The sequence below is a fragment of the Penaeus monodon genome, chromosome 43 (genome assembly GCF_015228065.2).
Source record: "Penaeus monodon isolate SGIC_2016 chromosome 43, NSTDA_Pmon_1, whole genome shotgun sequence".
Classification (NCBI taxonomy): Eukaryota; Metazoa; Arthropoda; class Malacostraca; order Decapoda; family Penaeidae; genus Penaeus; species Penaeus monodon.
In genome coordinates this window covers 29,418,168-29,438,240 of record NC_051428.1, presented here as the reverse complement: position 1 = coordinate 29,438,240, position 20,073 = coordinate 29,418,168, and the positions used below count along the sequence as shown (strand labels likewise).

The 20,073-nt window shown below is 42.2% G+C and overlaps 1 protein-coding gene across 1 annotated transcript in view; it reads right to left on the bottom strand.

Annotated features, from left to right (window-relative positions):
• The window catches only part of LOC119568347 (chromatin modification-related protein eaf-1-like), a 180,078-nt gene that overhangs the window by 3,199 nt on the left and 156,806 nt on the right, over positions 1-20,073 (bottom strand). The window contains 3 exon segments of the mRNA XM_037916803.1: positions 129-163; positions 165-268; positions 631-1,059. Coding sequence (XP_037772731.1) covers positions 129-163; positions 165-268; positions 631-1,059 — 568 coding nt within the window.

The following is a 20,073-nucleotide window of genomic DNA, read 5'->3' as shown; positions in this document are numbered from 1 at the left end:
CCTACACCCGGTCGAAAGGCTTAAGCTGCAAGATGGAAATGTGTCATTAAAACAACCTATTTTACAACAGATATAGCTTTTTAAAGGCATACCCTATCATACATCCCCAAACACACTTTCCAACTTACCCTTCCTGGACCATCACGGACCACCTCCAAGTTGGGGAGGGACTCCGGCTTCTTAAGGGAGAGTGGGTTATTCTGGAGCTCAAGGAGAAATCTGCGGTCATACTGACGTTTACCATCAGGATTTACAGGGCTCCACTGATCTAAAATGATGCCCAAAAAATGCATGTGAATAAATACATCAGTTTTACATGTACGTGTCACTAAAAGACATCAGCCATTAAAACGGCAAACATAAAAAAAAATACATCTCTGCCACTATCCAGCAGAGCAGAGGACTACTTATTATGGATGGAAGGAGCACAATATTCAAAGTATTCATGAATTATCCAAACAAGGAAAAGGATGTGAGGCAGAGAATGGGGGGGGGGGGCAAGAGTGGCTTCTTTCCTGTGGAAAATGATGGCTGGATTAAACATTTTGTACAAGAACTCATGGCAAAACTAGAAGACTACCAGCCTGTACCTGCCACACCTCATGAAACAACTCATGAAGTCAAACCTACCATCCTTATAGTTGTACTTCAGCTGAGGGCCATCATCCTTCTTCTCCTCCTCATCATGAACATTGTTGACTTCTCGCTCTATGCTGTTTACTTCCCTCTCCTTCGAGGCACGGTCACTAGGCACCTCCTCAGGGGGGGAGGGGGAGGACTCTGGCTGGGGTGTTGCCTCTTTGGAGGAGGGAGCGGACGCCGGCTTCTGCACTGGTGGCAGCTGTGATTTCACAGGCTGAGCTAGCTCTGGCGTCTTCTCCTTTGGAGGTTGAACAACAGGCTGGCTAGTGGGCTTGGTGGCATTTTGAGCTGCAGGTGGTGTTGCAGCCTTCTGGGGTTGGCTTGGTAACTGTGGCTGCTGGGGCTGAGCTGGGGGCTCCTCCACAGTCTCTCTGGCTGGTGTGGTTTCTTCTCGGGGAACCCCCCTTCCACGCTTGCCTGCAATAAAAGCAAAAGGTTAGAGAGTTACTGTTTATAGGCACAAAGGTAGATTTTTTCTTCCTTTTGATTATAATAGTTGCAAACTTTGAACAAGTCAGAAAGGAAAAGGAAATACAATGAAGTAACAAATTTAGAACTACAATGGGGGGAGGGGGTAGCTGACTTCCAAATTAATAATTTTCTTATTGTTGTCTACAGAAAAATCAAACTTACATAGCTTACAACTCAATTATAGTTACATAATCAATAATGACCAATGTTAACCAATTGATGTCAGGTAAAATCAATTGTCCAAGTAGGTGTGTAAGGTGTGTGTAAATTTGAGTAACAGGTCAACTAGACAGCCTACATGACCGGTTTCTTATTGAATTTATGAAAATTTCACATTTCTTACTATTTGCAAAATTATCAAAGTTATCATTGTCAAACTTACAATGGTAGTAAAAATATTTTTCTTTCAGAAATTAAAAACTGTGTAAACAGATGAGAACTTTCTTATCAACCCAATGGGTTAATTATAATAATGATCAAATACATAACAGACTTCAGGGTGGGGAAAGGATAAACATGGATAAGAAAGGATTCAACAAGGATAAAAACCACATAGTTAAAAATTCAGAAACTCAACCCCTATATCTGAGGAGTGGATCCTACATCAAATAGTAAAAATACAAACACCTAATTTTGGCAGACAAATTTCATTTTTGTATTTCTGAACATCTGTCACCACCTCTAACAAGAAGAGTTAATATAGCATGCCCAGTTGTTCACTTCATAACAGTTCTGAGTATTACTATATATCTGTTCCCATATAAAAATGATGGAGGGTTACCCTGTGCTTTGTCTTCATTGTAATTTGTCAATCCTGAGGAATCTGTACTACTGGCAATGGATTGCGGTTACCTGTTGCTAGTTAATGAAGCAGGTGCCTAGCTTTCAAACTAGTTCTGTACTCAAAGCAATTAGTGGTTTATTTACACACTGATAAGATAAGTGATCATGAATCTGATGAAGTGCAAAGTTAAATGTTATCTCTGGAGAATGACAGGCTGATAAGTCAACTCTGATGAAGTGCATTATAATAATTCTGAACATGTACCTTATATTGGCAGAGTAGAATAAGATGCTTGAAAATCTTTCAAAAAATGCACACACATACATACCTTTCACACATTCACTAGTACCTCAAAATGACTTGAATACATACTTCCACAGAGTTTTTGGTACAAAAATTATTACCTCATTTCATCAATTGCAAAAACAGAACAGTAAATGAGATTTTGCCAAAAGCCATTTCTCCAGCAGTTTCTTGCTCCTCCAGACAACTAAATAATAAGCTGACAAATCAGAGCTTTTTCAATTCACGGCCACAACTTTATTTTTTCCTTTCCATCTCCCCAAAACATTAGGCAACTACTTATATTTCACTAAAATTCACTCACTTAACTTTCAACATTCTTTAAAAAGTCAATTACAATTATAATAATTACAGCGAGAGCAGATATGTTAAGAAAGCAATTACCCTACTGACACAGGTATGTGCAATTGCCATGTCCTGAGATTCCCACCTCCCCGCCAACTCCCGACATGGATGGTACCAAAAGTACCTAGTAACAAGGAGCCATTTACCTGGCCTACTTAGGTCTCCCCTACTTATCTTTTTGTTGACTTTAAGGAGAGTATTATTTACTATTAATATTGCATATTATAAGTAACAATTATTATGAACCTAATATCATAATACCCCCATATCATAATCATTATAACAGTTTATAATAAATTTGCTTTGAAAAAAAAAATAAGAAAAAAAAATAATAAAAAAATAAAAGCAATGTGGTATTCAAGGTAAGGTCTGGTAGACCTAATTGACTGACTGGCAATAGGGAACTAGAGGATAATACAAGTACTGTGTTTAGCACCAATGGGTTAAAATCACCATTCCCTTTTCTGGGGAAGGGGGAGCTGGTGGGAAAATAATAATATATAATGAGATAACAATAAAACTACCTAGAACCAACAGAAGTACAGAATGGATGAAACGAGCAATAATCCACTGGCAGTGACCATGTGAAGTGTGGGTGTTGGTGAAGTGACGAAGCATGAAGCAGACACTTTGGCAAAGAGTCACTTGGAGGACTGCTGTGGCTACCAGATATTGCCTGGACACATCTCCCACCCAACTCACAGGTTAGCTTCACTTTCATGCACACTGCCACTGCATCACTTGGTTGGTGTAAAAAAGCCTTTGACAATACCAGCACTACTCCACTCTGCTGCCGTAATCAACCTGTACATCAGTACCTTACCAGGTAAAAGGACCATCTCGGACAACCAACACGGTCTTAAAGAAACATTTTTTTTTTTTTTTATCTTACTATCATGAGAATTTTGGTGCGCCATTGTGAAGGCTAATGTGGATTTTTCCCGGTTTTCGATGCAAATTTTTTATCATTTTCAATATATGAAATTTAATACCCAAGTTGAATACCCTCAATTAACTTTTAGTAGTAGACAAGCATCCTAAACATACAGTTCTCTATGATAAAACTGGCAATAATGATTTTGCAACTTGTATACTCACATGACACTCAAACCATAGCTGGTCATTCCCTCCCAAGTATCATTTGCCATGCTTAATGTACATCAACTGCAATCATAAGGAAAACCAACCATATGGATAAAGTATAATCCTTATACAACTTTCTAAAAATTAACAACTACCACAGACATAGTTAAACAAGTTCTGGAGAGCCTACATTGTGAATGGCTGTTGCAAATGGGGAGGGGGAGGGGGTCAACTTAAAATTCCTATAATCTTTCATTAAACCATTTTTCAAAAAATAAAAATTCCTAAACCCTTTCCCTTAACCAGTTTCCAAAATCGAAATCTACCATCAAAGAAATACAAAAGGAAGTCAAAGGACAAGTCACCCATGGGCCACAAATGCATTCATGAAAAACACACCACCTCTGCTGGACTTCCCTATGAGAAGACCACAACACTATAGGCAACACTGCCAAAATATGCCCAGGAACCATCCCTCTTGGCAAATGGTGTACAAATCAGATGCCCATAAACCAATTGCTATTGTTTGAATAAAGTTGAAGCGTATAGTCCACTTATGACATCGCATTGAGGAATAACAAGAATATCTCTATAACCAATAGTAAAAACTTTCCTTCTCCCACCACAATGACCATATTCAATCTCATCAAATGAACAAGATTAAATAAAGTGGAGAAATGTCTGAGCACAACAGGACCTAGTATTTTGCAAATCGATCTTAACCATGTCAAGGATAAGGATTTCAATCTTTTATGTATAGTATGACAACAGATTTTTTGTGGATTTGCATTGAAGTAAAGAAAATATCGTAATAAAAACAAGTCCAGTATGTTGCTCCCAAAATAGTTCATTTATTAAGAAGGGGGGGGTGGGTATAGTGAAATTCCTGTGTGACTTGCAAACAAGAATCACACTGCATAAACTTACAGTAGATAAATCTCTGCATTAGTTATGGCTTATCCTTGTTTGTCTGACCTTTAAGACTGAATGAAGGAGCCACCTATAAATGCTTGATAGCCGTTGTATTCACTCCACTTAGCTGTGGTGACACTACCTCTCTTTCAGTGCCTTAATTTTCTTTCAAGATCCTTAGAATTCTCCTTTTCCATTCTAGGAAACCGTGTTTGGGTTTGAATGCCTTGCAAGCCATTTGGTGAAATAGAAATTCTACACCTTTCAATAGCAAAAAACTATACCTAATTTTAATATTACCGACTACTTGTATAATTCTCTCAATCTTTTCTTAAGTTTGAGGTTCAGTTCATCAAAAGTTTAGTGTTATATTCTCATTACATACATTCCCCACCCCCCCCCCTGGGAAGTTACAACAAAAACAATTCTTTCAACATACTCAATTCATTCACGTGGGCACGTTGTTTAATTTATTTTTATTTATTTTTTTTTTCAACTAAATTTCGTATTCAAACTCAACAAAATTTCTTAAAACAATCTTCCTTAACTTCTGAATTCACAACGAGTCTTACCATGCCGGTCTCGTGACTCCTCCTGCCCTGGTCCTTGATCTGCTGGACTCGCGACCGACCTCCTCCTCCTCCTCCTCCTCCTCCGCCCCGTTTACAGATCTGTGAATGGTTTCTGTGTGGTATTTTCTCTTTCGCGGTCAGGTCTCCTTCCGAGGATTTTATGTGGTTGTGGCGCGCCCTCCATAACGGAATCACGTTAAATCCCGCGTGAGGCCAGGGCAGTCAGCAGCCGCCTCCCATGGCGCTGTGAGTCGTGAGCGCCTGTGTTCTCCGTCGCGGCGAGGGTCGAGCTAGCGGCGCTTGCTGCTGCTTATCACTGCCACCCTTCGCACATGCCACGATTTTTGACTGGACCCAGACCGCTTTTCGGCTACTCCCATTGCTTTCACACGCTTCACACTACATTCCTTCCGCCATAAAAGCTTGCTTCATCTTATCCAATCGGTGCACTAATATCACGTATTCCTCGCACTAAACGCCGCAATCTGACACAGGTGCAAATCGCGAGCAGGGGAGTGAACATCCCCCCTCCCAGTTAACGCGCGACATGTATTCGAAAGGATCTGTCCCGCGCCCCAACTTATATCACTTGGCCCACCGCAATACGTAACCTCCGCCCCCAGCAGTCCCTCCCTGATCCCCGCTATCCCGTGGTCATCCGAGCACCACACTGCCAGCAAGGCCCCGAAACATATTGTTCGTACATCTGTACTACTACGCCTGCTGCCCAGCCTGCCGACATAGACGCAGCGAGCGACAATGGTGAAGGGAAAGGGGTAAGCTCCCTTTCTGCCAGCAGGCTCCTAAAATAGATTACAACATCATAATACCCTTTCGTCAAAGTCCCTGTGATTTGAACCCCGCCCAAAGTTCAGTTGGAGAAGGCGGGCTCGAGAGAGCTCGAGGTGTAGGTGGAAGTGGGGTGTTGAGGCGGCTGCCGCATACCGGCGACCCTCCTCCCCTCACACGCCATCTCGCTGCCTCGCCGTTATTATCCTGAGATACCTTTTGCCCTCACAGGAAACAGAGTGCAAACGCGGCCCATGGCACTCCGTACGTGCTGATGATGCCAGGCCGACGCTGTCCCGCGCAAGATGGCGGACCAAAGTCATGCGCAATACTTCCTCAATTATTTCTTTTAGGTGTCCAGCAAATATTTGGTGTAAATCAATCTCTTCTTGACTCAAGACCTGCGTAACTTCCCACAAAAGGTTTTGAAATTTCCAAATTAACATTCAAATCTTGTACCTTAAAACCCATTGCAGATCATATTCAAATGCCGTTCTATATACATCCTTAAAACGAGATAGATTTAAATGCATAAATTTGTGCTCGACAGCACACTCGAATATCATGCAGGGTTATCCAATCCTTCCAAATGCAAAGTATCAGTGAACATGACCTCGCTGTTTGAGTCTTGTCGATGGTAAATATGTTAATTCTGGCACGTCAATAAGCAATAGCATGCAATATTGTTGAACATCCAGATGACTATGCGGATAGAAAATACACACACACACACATACTCACACATTGTATCTCCATGTAATATTACATTTTATTCAATGCAAGCCACCTACAGCCCTCTTCCACGGTCTCCCAGGAACGCAATCGGAAAATCTAATCAACAGCTTCCAAGCTATAAAAAAAAAATCACTGGCCGCGTCTCGAAAGCGCTCCCCAACGATAGCGCTCAGGTGTGTTCCCCACGCGTCAGGCCCGCCCTTTATCTCGCAATGAATAGCCACACACCCCTAGCAAGGGTCTGTCCCTGGCGACAACGCAGACCCCAACGAGCCGCCGACGCCGATTCCATGAGTCCGCCCACGGCCTTCGAACACTTTTGCTGGTGATTAGATCTTGTCTCGGCTGACGTACTTCCTTGAACTTTACGATCACTAGTAGGCCTACGCTTACCGTGTCCCCAGTTTCCCAGACGAAATACTAACCGGGTTCCTGTGTTAATCACCATAGTAAATAACACCAAACGAGGACCTCCGTCGTTATCTAAGGCGGAAATGCAAATATTAAAGTTCTCATGTGTACTATTTTCATTTAATTACAATCACATTGTTGTACTATTCAAATCATGGGTATTCCACGTACATCGGAGAAAAGTCCACTAAAAGTAAAAAAATATGTTAACATACATATTACATAACAAAATAGATCAAAAGTATTTAATACTACAGTCTTTGTACACGTAAGAAATGATACTGTGCTATGTATATCGGCCTAGTTTCGTGCTGACGGTAATCGCTAAGTCATAGAAACGCAAAACCATTACTACTGTCAGTATGAATAAGCGGTTTTACCACTACTAGTTATGACGTTATTAATTCAGTTGGATTATCACCTTGTGCTGTGTTAATTTATTACTAAGTATTCTCTAACAACTCGTTATCATTTCTCTATCATGATAATCATATTTACTGTTACTATCTAATATAATCGTTGTATCATTACTTTTTTGTAGAGTTTCATCCCCAAACCGCAATTTATAGTATCGGATGGCTACAGAACAAAAGTGGGGATAAGGTCGTGGATGAGAAACTGATCTTTCCCCATTTCTGTGGCACTGGGACATTTCGCCGCCGTCGGTGTCAGTTATTTCATCCGGCTCAGGGGTGTCAGCTTGAGTCGCCTGCGCTCAAACGACATTCGAGCACCCCCTTACACACCCTCTGCGATCAGTGTGCAAAGGGCGTGCGCCTCTGGCACCCTGGATTCGCGGATTTTGGGAGGTGACTGGGAACAACACATTTACTTTCCTGACATTTCCGAACATTACGAATACCAAGGTTCTCCCTCTCTCTAGAGAGAGACTGAGAGAGAGAAGAGAGAGAGAGAGAGAGAATGAGAGAGAGAGAGTAGAGAGAGAGAGTAGAGAGAGAGAGAGAGAGAGAGAGAGAGAGAGAGAGAGTAGAGAGAGAGAGAGAGAGAGGAGAGAGAGAGAGAGAGTTATATTGAATTTCTATGTATAATGTAAAAAAAAAAGAAAAAAAATATATATAATAAATATAATTACATGTATATAATCCGCTATGAAGTGTGCATAGTCGGGCTGACTGTACTTTTACGTACATGTAAGCAGTTGTAAAACAACAACAGCAATAATGCAGAAATTTCGGCCATTATCAAATCGTGTGAGAAATGTATAACCCCATCTGAACTGCCTTAAACAGTGGTTCCTTCATCTCCCTCTCTCAGGCTACACCAATATACAGTTTCCAAACCTCAAAAAAGTGACACACTGGTTCTCAATGTGGAGATGTATTACTGGCTGTAGTGTAAGGTAACTGAGCACATGAATTTACATGGGGTGTGAGAGGTACTTAAAATAATAATACAATACTACTAATTTTCGTAACCGGGATTTATGTGTCCTCACCTTCGATCAAATCCGGAATAAACACTACTTTGCCAAGAAAATGAGGTCGTACATGGTTTGGCATTACGAACATACGCTCAACTCGCAAATCTCAGGTCCGTATGTGCGGCGGGTACATATACTATCTATTTTGTGTGAATTGCTGCACACGGTTTGCTGCCTAAAGTGCTCAACACCACAGAGTCGTCGAGCAGCCCATGGCCGCAAGTGATTTTCCCTTCCTCATTGATTTTCGTTAATTTTGCAATAAATCTCAATACCATACTGAAATATTGCTGCTACTATTATGGTTAAAAGGTTCTCAAATAATGCAACAGTGATAATCTTCCCACAAAAAGAAAAGGTAACAGGCAAGTCGGCAGTACTAGCAATGGAATTGGACTCTCCAGTGACAAAGTAATTGCGGATCGATCTATAATGTAAGCCAAAACCATTGTTTAAAATCAGTGGAACATGACATCCCAGCACAGAGTTGATGAGTACGCTCAGGATTCCTGCAAAATATCGCCCACCTAAAACCCTGTCCAAGACAAGTTTTGTTTGCGGGTGGGTACTGGCAATCGCAGGAAACACGCTTGTTGAAAACCAGGGGTTGAAAGAGGGCCAATAATATAGCCCAAACAACCGCCTGTGTGCATAAATTATGACTTGTTACTTTTCTGATGGAGCATATAATTGCACATTCCCTATGATGTATGTGACATAATACATTTTAATACAAATATGTGCGGCAACTATATATAAATAAATAATAAATACAGATGTTAAATGTATATGTAATTGTGTGTGGGTGTTTTTCAACATATTCGTATACGATGTATTCCCATTGAGATGTACACCGATACATGGTTTCAAAATGAAATCTAATACAATAATTATATGTCCCAACGCCTGTATATTTACATTTTCAACATATACGAATACACATACATTATTCACATACACGCGTACAGTTTTCGAGAATTATATCCTAGAACTTTTACCCAATAAATACATCTTGTTCATACCAACACCCACAAAACAAGGCCTCAACAAATGGACGCCCGTCCGAGACTGAAAATCGCACTTTCTGGGACGCTGTAAATACCCTCCCCTCCCCCGTCTTTGGACAAATCTTTAGACCTTTTCTAACCATGGAGGAACCTGCCTAACGAAGAAGTCAAATCTTAAGCGAGTCAGTGCGTGTCTAGTGGACATCTCTCCACCACACTATGTCACCCTGATAAGCCCTACGTAAATTTTTGCGTCCCATTACCCATGGCGTTCGCCTCCACCTCACACTCATACTCATACTCACATACTATACATACTATCCCTCGCAAACACACATCCCCCCCCCCCACAACAAACACAAATGAAGCCTTTCTCTTCTTCGATCCGCCACCGCACCCATTGCCTATAATTCCGCCGTTAACTAAAATAAGACCTGATGCTTTACACTCTCAAACAGTCTAATTCCATGTCCACATCGTACTTCGGGGTCTGAACCACTCTTAAAGCACGCACAATTAATCTAGACTGGCTTCCAATCAGGCAGCTTTTGCCCCCGTCCCCACCAACCAAATCCCTCATGCGCATTCGAACAAGTTTCCCAAAACAAAATTATGAAAAATAATCTCTCCCGCACAGCTCTCAAAGGGAGCAACAAACGGCTTAATGAAACACGAAATCAAATAAGCCCCTGGAGGCGGTGGTGTTGTGGGAAGCTCGCAGATGAGCACACCGCCCAGCGAGGCCACGTGGGGCTGGCTTACATGGGCCGGGCGGCCAGCAACACCCCACCGCCCGTCACATACCATACTTCCCTCTATTGCACACGCACTAGCGTGGATCACTAACAAAAGCATAATCTCCGGAAGCTTGTGCTGTGAAACAACATACAGGTTGACAACTATACACACAGAATATAGATTGACCCCAGATTTTAAGTACATTTTATACACTTCAAGCGAAAATAGCCATTGTCCCGCGCCAGTTAGATGGTAAACTACACCAAAGCAACACTCTATTGTTCTTAAGAGTTCAAGCCTCCAACATATACCCTCCACGCATTAAATCTGATCAAGTTGAAGCTACGTTCGGCCATTTTATCAGAAAACGGTCTCGTTCAGAAACGTACAGAATAACCTTTCAGTCTACTGTATCATTGTATCTATAAATACTTCAGCCAAAACCAACATCGCACCTGATCTTTTAATAATTTAGAATTGAACATTTACAGTTCGCCATTTTTAACAATGCTATTCCTCCTTTACGTAAACCGTAACGTCACCCGAAAAACCAGTCCCCCATACATACCATACCGCCCATGCTTTCCGATTATGCTTCCCCGATAAGTATGAGAGCTCGACCGTCCTCTCCACCCCGTTATGGGTTCATCAGGTCACAAGTCAGGTTCACATCTGATCCAGCCCTGATACAAATATCGCATAAGCACATGGTCTCCTTTCACTAAACTTGTGAAGATGGCTTTGCGATAATAATTTTTTAAGCGATTTATCGGATGTTTTTTTTCATAAAGCATCAAGAACTGTAGGCGAAAAGTGTTGGCGAAACCTGGAGGTGTATGTCAAGAATGCCTCCGGGTCCATGCGGTTGCAACATCCGGGAACTAGCGACTGAAGTGTGACCTCCAACACTTTCTCCATCCGACTTATTGTCCTTGCAATGCCACATTCGGAGTCTTTTTACACACAATTGGTTCTTCGTTATTTACGACCACAAAGAACCCTTCTCGGGTGATGGTTGAATAACGCGTTGCAATACTTGAAACTAAAGGAAAGCTTTATATACTCTAGTGCTCTATCCACCTTGATTACCGACATTTTCACTTTAAACGCCAACCTGAAAACACCGCACAACCGAATACATACAAATGCATATACCCATTATAAAAAAAAAACTCTCCAAGACTCGTTATGTTTACTCATCACAATCCTGCGGCCACTTGCCACAATGGCACCAAGACATCTTGGGCTTTAGCGGAAAATCCGTGTGATAATACTTACGTTTATTGTAAATCGCCGGTTACTCCGTCCGTTTTCTCGGGGCCTGTCCCTTAATCGTTTCCTCCCAGTTTGGATCAAAGTGTGCTAAGTCCTTCTAGCCATCACAGAAACACTAGCAAGTGCTGCCTTAGAAATCACAAGATCACGATATCCAACTACAGCATATTCGACACGCAGATCCTCAGCGCAAGAACACTGTTATAAACACTGGAGGGCAAGCCACCACCCTCTCTCTAGTACACGGTCACCACCAACCGCGACACACAGCGCACGGGAGCCGCCCACACACCAGATTGGAATGTGCTGCCTCACGCTTTATGCCGAGGCCGGGGCCCCGCCACCACCCTCCAGTATTCAGCCAACGCCCAACCCGTCCAGCCGGCCGCCCAGACCACCCGTCTGCCGGCCTCCTCGCTACCCAATAACTTAAACGGCTGCTTTTAAGCATTACACACTCGTCCTGCTTCTCTCATGGCCTATTCACGTTTTGGGAACGGGTCCGCTATGCAATATGTTGGAAAGATGTTATTAGCCACGGCCTTGTACCAAACTATCTGCCTGGCAGTTCCGTCGTTGGCCGCCATGAATGACCATGGAAGCGAACGCCATTCCCCAAGTCCGCATTTTTTCAATTCGCGTTGACGACCAGACACCTGGACGTCCATCGGGCATGTAATAACAAGAATACTAAAAATCTAAGTTGAAAATCTTAGGACGAGTGAATACTGTTTTATTACATTACTACACTCGAGCACCACGACAGGTGTTGACTGCAGTCGAGAGGCGTGAAAATCTCGCTCGGCGCGGGGTCGATGATCAAAGCATCGACACACACTATACAAAATGCGGAGAGCCAATGGAAAGAAGGCATGGTCAAACACGCGAAAGGGAGGAAGGATCTCGCCATGAGACAGTTGACTCAGTAAGGTCACGAGGGCGCGGGGAGGACGGCAAGGTCCCGTCCACCTCCGCCCATCCACTCCTCCATTAAGGAAATGTTATGGGTTTTGTTCCACGTTTGAGCAATTTCAAGCATGCGGGCGAGCGAGACCCGAAATGCCACCCTCTCTTGCCAGACCGCGCAAATTCCGAACTGCATTCTCGCCGCGATCCTCCGGCGTTTCCCTGTTACCTGCTGCCGTCCTCCCCTGGGATACAGCGAGAATCCCGAGGCGATCGCGCTCGCCCAAGACGCAATGTACCTGTCCCACGCGACTCAACAATCGGGATGAGGAATCGTACCTAATCTTGATCATATTTGAACAGGTTTTTACGCCCTTTTTCAATACAAGGTGTAATATCGATACAACAATTCGCAGCTTTAACTTCTTACCTCCATACCCTTTAAGTGTTCATTAGAACCGAACCCTTTAACACCTTATAGAGACAGCGCCATAGCTAGAAAACAAACAACCAAAACCGGAATCATAACTTCCAGTATGAACAACTCCCGAGACCGCCCTGAGGTATACCTGACATCATTTCAGAAATGCGGAAATAAACCTCTCTCCCTCCCTTTCCGCTTTATCAGATTTTAGTTCGTTATTCGAAACCCTCCATCGTGGACGTTTGTGTTTGAAAACAAATACAATACACGTAAATCTGCTTCCCGAAGGGTCAAAAATGATAGAGCTGTACGGGGCAGATGAAGTGGTCACCGCTTGCGACATTAGGCAACCCAAAGGCGTGTAGGTGGCACGCTGCCTTACAAGTGGACTCGTTCTACGGGCGGCGACCGTCTTGCCGGACGCATAACATTGAGGAGACCTTACACAATGCCCCTCTTCGCCTTATATAAATGATGATCTCTGCAAACACATAAACGCCTCGCTATATCATTCCCACCGATCCCCCGCCAGATCACAATGAAACCCAGCAAAGGCTCTCTCCTCGCCGCCGCCAGCGTGCCGTGGGACCTCCCAAGAACCTGTGAGTCATGTAAGTAGCTGGCGACCCACTTCTCGCCGTTTGCGAGCCATGTGTACTTTGCTAACGCAGTAGAAACTTTTCAAAATACCAGGCTTCTCACACGGAAGCGGCTTTCACTTCTAGTACCGAGGAAGTTTTGACCCCGCCAAATGAAGTGCTTTCATGCGTTCTTGCAAAGCGAGAAACCATGCTATGCCGCTATGATTTTTTCGCACACTATGATATAACATTCTTACGATACGCACATTGATGCCATTTAGCACAAGTCACCAGATATGCTCTGATAAAGAGACATTAGTAAATAAACCGAGTGCAGGTCCGCCTCCCACCGCAACACTTCCGTGCACTTTCTTTTTTTTTCATCTTGGACCTGGTTAAAATATACATAGGTATTTAAAAAAAAAAAATCCATACCACACTGACTTACTTACAAACACCAAAGAAGTGTACAACGAACTTGTGCACTCGGAGAGGGTACACTAGCCCGCCGTCGCGGGTCATTTTAACTCTCCCTTTCTCTTGGACAAACAGGATGGCCGACAATTAAAAATAACATGCACAATGTCTCGGGCCTTCGTTTCTTAATTACTTAAAAATCTCTGTATATTATGTGTATGTTAATACCTGTCTTATATATGTGTATGCTATATATATTTATATAATAACATATAATATATACATAGTATGTATGTATATATGTGTATGTATATGTATATATGTACATGTATATGTATGTATATGTATATATTGTTATGTAATATATGTATGTTGAATGTATATGTATCTGTATTCATGTTTTCATACATGTTCTACGTCTCTGTATGCATGGATCGTTAATGTGTCTTCTTATATGCTTATGCCATCCTATGTTAAATGATATCTATGGGTGTGTCATCTATGTATGTAGGCATTAACTATGTATATATGTATTCATGCAACCATCGTTATTTATCAATCTATAGTAATGTATGCACCATCTATGTACGTTTCTAAACTCATTTATGTATGTAATTTTCATCGAGGCACCTATGTATGTTTTGTACGTGTTTCCATACTTTTTTCCTCTCTCTGTTTTTCCAACTTTTTCTCCCCCCTTTCCCTTTCACACTCCTGAGACCCTTCAGACCCCTTCACACCCCCTCCCCTCTTCTCCCTATTTATATATGTATAATGTTATGTATATTCTATATATATATATCTATTTTATATATTATATATACATATACATATACATATCCATATCCACCACACACACACATATATATATGTATATGTATGTGTGTATGTATATGTGTTATATATATAATATATCTATATATTATATATATATATATAAACCACAATTTCTTCACACTATCTCCGTGTCCACAGCTAGGGATAATTTTCCAGTTTCTGCGGCGCCAACTATGCAATTCAAAATCTGGAGCAACCTCAAGTAACGTCAGTAAAACTTCACAACACACCCACTCGATTCACGCCGGTTCGCCTCCTTTGCCTAGCATGTACTGGCAACTTAACTCCTCATTCATGTGACCCGCGCAACGATAATGCCCAGAAAGTCAGTGGCAATCGGTATATCGTGTTAATGATACATTGGCAAACACAAATACACACTGAAGGAACAAGCAAAATGACTTTCTAAGCAATTAAAATGCAATTCTAACGGATACGTACCCCTATAAAAAATACACATTTTTACATGCACACTTTCTTTACTAAACACACTTTTAAACGTACATATTTCCACACACACACACACACACACACACACACACAGTCACACACACCACACACACACGACACGACACCCACACACACAACACACACACACACACACACACCACACAAGTTTTCTATATACCAATTTTCCCACACACCTTTTTTTAAACTTTTTTATAGGCCCCATTTCTCAAACTTCACTCTTCTCACTGACTCACTCACTCCCTCACAACACGAAGTGAGATCGAGAACCCAACAAACAGACTCGTCGCATGCGAAGGTCTAACAGCGAGGTTTTAAGGAAGTGTCACTTGCCTTGGTAGGGTTTTTTTTCACTTCCATCCGTAGCTCCACCAAGTCACGGAAAATAAAAGCCGGCGACTCTCCCAGCCTGCAAACTGTTGCAATTGAAGAAAACACAGCACACACCTACCATCACAATCCTCTCGACGGCGCCTCGTCTCGCGCCCCATCCTTTTGAAATTCCTACACATTTTATACCCGTAAACGAGTTTTGGCAAGTGATCTTTCCACAAAGAATAAAAAAAGCCATCGTTCGCGCTTCACTACGGAGAATACAGTAAAGAACTAAAATGCCTCGTCAAAAGTAGATTACTAGCCCTGTCTTTCATCACTTTTGGTTTACCGATAATAACAAGATAAACGAATGAAATACGAAAACCTTAAACCTTTGGCGTAGCTACACGTGTCAGCTCTTTTCGACAGAACCAGTTCATTACGAATTATCGAGAGTTGGTATGGGGTTTGTGGGAAGAGAAAACGGTTCTACAAGTCGTAGACGTTTACTAGGAATACTTTATCTCTGGTCGTGACACTGGGAATCTATCAGAGATATCTGTATGTGAACCGTGCTTTTCACTGCTGGCATTTCAACATCGCCTCGCTAGATGCGAGACACTATAAACAGCTTCATCGTCTGAGAAAATGGATCAATAAAACTTGTGCTTCGTATTTAATAAAAATACCAACAGATTTTAAACCCAAGATGGCGTTATTCTGGCAGTCATACATCGATCTTACTATAACACAGTAAACAACCAACTCTCGGCCTTACGGCACGTCCACGCATGGTTAGATCCGTTGGGCGGGACGCTGCCTATGCTTGACCTAACACACTGCTTGTTTGCTGTCCTTCTTGCAAGCAACACAAGAAACCACACCTTGATATGCAGTAATCTCGGAGTCGCACTTCTTGTCTCGTGTGCCTTTGCCCAATTCCATCGAGGGGCCTGCCTCGCATCGAACGTGGTCTTGCCTACGATCGCCCTTCTACATGGGTAAATTTATCTATCCAATTACGATTTAACCGAAATCAAAACGATTGGTTACCTTACCATACGTTCCTTCCTGACAACAAAACCAACCTTCGTGGACTCCAAACAAAGAACGTCCTACTACACCAACCTGCAACGGGCTGGCGGCTCGGGCGTGGGGCTTTCCTTCTTATTTATTCCTTCTTCCTTCTTTCCTTCTCCTTCTGCTTGGACGCGGCCGCAGGGGGCCGCGCCTTGCTGCTGCGCCTGCTTGGCGGGGGCCGCCTCGGGCTCAGGCTTGCTGGCCGCGCTCTCCCTTGGCCTCAAGCGTGCTGGGGGATCTTCAGGGCGGCCACCACGATCTCGGCATTCGGCGAGGGCTCGATGCGCTTCTGGCCCTGCGGCGGGAGGCGGCTAGCGAGTTCTGTAGCTGCTGTGGTGTGCTGGGGGGTTGCTGCGGTTGCTGCTGCTGCTGCTGCTGCTGCTGCTGCTGCTGCTAGCTGTGCTGTTGCTGCTGCTGTTGTGGTGGTGATGGTGTTTTGCTGTGGCTGGGGTTGTGTTGCTGTTGCCTTGGCGGCAAGTGGCTGCTGCTGCTGCGGGTTTGTGTCTGAGGAGGGGGCTGGTTCTGACGGCTGCTGTGGGCAATGCTGGTAACGGCTGTTGCAAGCTGCTGCTGCATGCTGCTAGCTCTAGCTGCTGCTTGCTGCTTGCTGCTGCTGCTAGCTTGCTGCTGCTGCGCCTGCTGTACTGGCTTTTGCGGTGGCGGCTGGGCCGGTGCCCTGGGTTGGGGCTGCGCCTGTCGGCTGGTCCCTGTGGAGCGACCTGTGGCGTGGGCCTGGGGGCATCTGGTCTGGTGTGGGGGGGGGGGGGGGCCCGGGGGGGGGCCTGGGGCTGAGCCTGCTGCTGCTGCTGTTGTTGTGGGGGGAGCTGGGACTTAGGTTGGGCTGCGGCTGGGGGGGGTTGTGCCTGAGGCGTGCCTGGTGCTGTGCCTGAGGCTGGGTGCCTGGGGCTGTACTGGGCTCCTTTGGAGCCTGGGGACTTCTTTCTGTTCTGCCTTCTGGGTGGTTGATGCTGTGCGTTGATGCTGTGGGGCTGTTGCTGTAATCTGTGCGCGGTGGTGGCCTGCTGTGCTGCTGTGGCTGATGCTGTTGTGGTTGTGGTGTTGCTGCTGTGGCCACTGTGTGGTTGGCTGCTGTGACAACTGCTGCAAAGCTGCTGACTTGCTTTGAGGCCATCGGCTGTTGGTGGCAATGGCTGAGAGTCTTGCTGCTGTTGCTGTTGCTGTTGCTGTTGCTGCGGCTTGCTGTTGCTTGCTGCTGTTTTGGGCCGAGGTTTTTGTGCCTCTCACTGATTTCAGGACTGCCTTTCCAACACTGTCCCACTGTTTCACTATTCACTGACTCGGCCGTACTTACGCTAATGCTATTGTTTCAATTTATCTTTACTTTTCTCTACTAACACTATTTTGGTACATTACTAGAGCTAGACTCACTTGTTTATTAGTCCTAACTACATTATCTAACTGTCTTCTATTTCCATAGTATCCTTTTCTGTGCTTTTTTTTGCTACTTCCTGCGGACAATTGCGCTGCTATGTGTGCGTTCTGGCTTTTATTTGGTTGGCGTTTACCGCTCTGGAAAGGAGGAGAGACAGAACGTTGGTATTGAGTTCACTGTACATCCTGCTTCCACAACAAATCGCTAAAACTAAAAAAAAATTTTAATAAATAATCTAATTAATAATAATAAAATATATCACCAAAAAAAAACTAAATAAAAAGGTATCAAATGCCCTTACACTCTCAAACAAATGGGAGTATAAGGAGAGGGAAGGTGATGGAAAGGTGGGGAGAGGGGTCCAGTAAACATTTCAAAATTACAATATTGCACATATTCTATACAAGTGTAAAGCGAGTGTGAGTATATCAGTGTGCACGTGTGGGTGTGTTGTGTTTGTGTGTGTGTGTGTGTGTGTGTGTGTGTGTGTGTGTGTGTGGGTGTGTGTGTGTGTGCGTGTGTGTGTGTGTGTGTGGCGTCTCGTGCGTGCGCACAGTTGCCTCTTTTGGCACACTTGCATGTCAATGTCCCTTTTGCTTCTATTCCAAAAAAATACACAAATGCTACCAATTCACATATATGCCTCTACTTTACTAATTGGGCATAAGTCAAATAGAAGAAAATCTGCGCCATATTGCAGTAAAAATGAAAGTCCAACTGCTCTTTGCCCTTGTTATGAATACAAGCCCCTGTAAGGTGTAAGGTAAGTCGGCGATTCTGAGGGTCTAGACACCAACACTAAACTAATTTCACACGCCCTCTTGCATCTCCTTAGAACTGGTTTTTACATGAGAATAACACACAAGGGTGTCACGCTGCTGACCCACCTGAAATGGATTAGAAGTCTCGGCAATTCAAGGCTCAACAATGAATGAACTTCTTCCCAATCGTTACCACTGCTTTAGCCTATTCTGAGTATTCTTTTTCAATAATACTTGCGCATAAACTACACAAAAAGACTTTTACTTCCTGTTTATTCTTTTCAAACGGAGTCAAATTTCATCTTAAATATTTACCTGTATAGTCTTTACATACTACCATGCTGGAGGTTTAAGATAATAGTTGCAGCATACATTAAATGAATTTATAAAGTATAGACAACTCTAGTATAGTGTCTCAACAAAATGAGAAAAATCATTCTTTGCAGACAAAAGGCTGTAAATATTCATAAATCGGCATTCAGTATGTTATTAAAATCATCAATCACCTACTGGACTTTTTTCACCAATATTAATGCCATTAAGGTGTATATGTGTATATATATATATATATATATATATATATATATATATACATATATATATACATACATATATATATGCATATATATACATATAGAATAGTGCATATCTACATATATATATGCATATTATACATAATTATATTGCATATATACATATATATATGCCATAATATAACATATATATGCATATATACATATATATGACATATATACATATATATCCTATAGACATATATATATGCATATATACAATATTATATATATACATATATATATGCATATATACTATATTGCATATGTACATACATATAATATATATATGCAATATATACATACATGATGATATATAGCATATAATACATACATATATATATATTGCATATATACATACATACATATATATATATGCATATGAATCATACCTTACATATATAATATATGCATATATCATACATACATATATATATATGCTATATCTACATACATATATTATATACTCATATTATACATACATACATATATATATGCATATATACATACATACATACATTATGTATGTATGTATATATGCATATATATATATATGTATGGATGTATATATGCATATATATAATATATGTATATATGCATATATATATGTATATATGCATATATATATGTATATATCATACATATTATAATATGCATATTACATACATACAGTATATATGCATATATACATACATACAATACATACAGAGATTGCTTATATACATACCTACATACATATATATATTATGCTATATACATACATACATACATATATATATATGCATAATACATCATACATAATAATTATCTA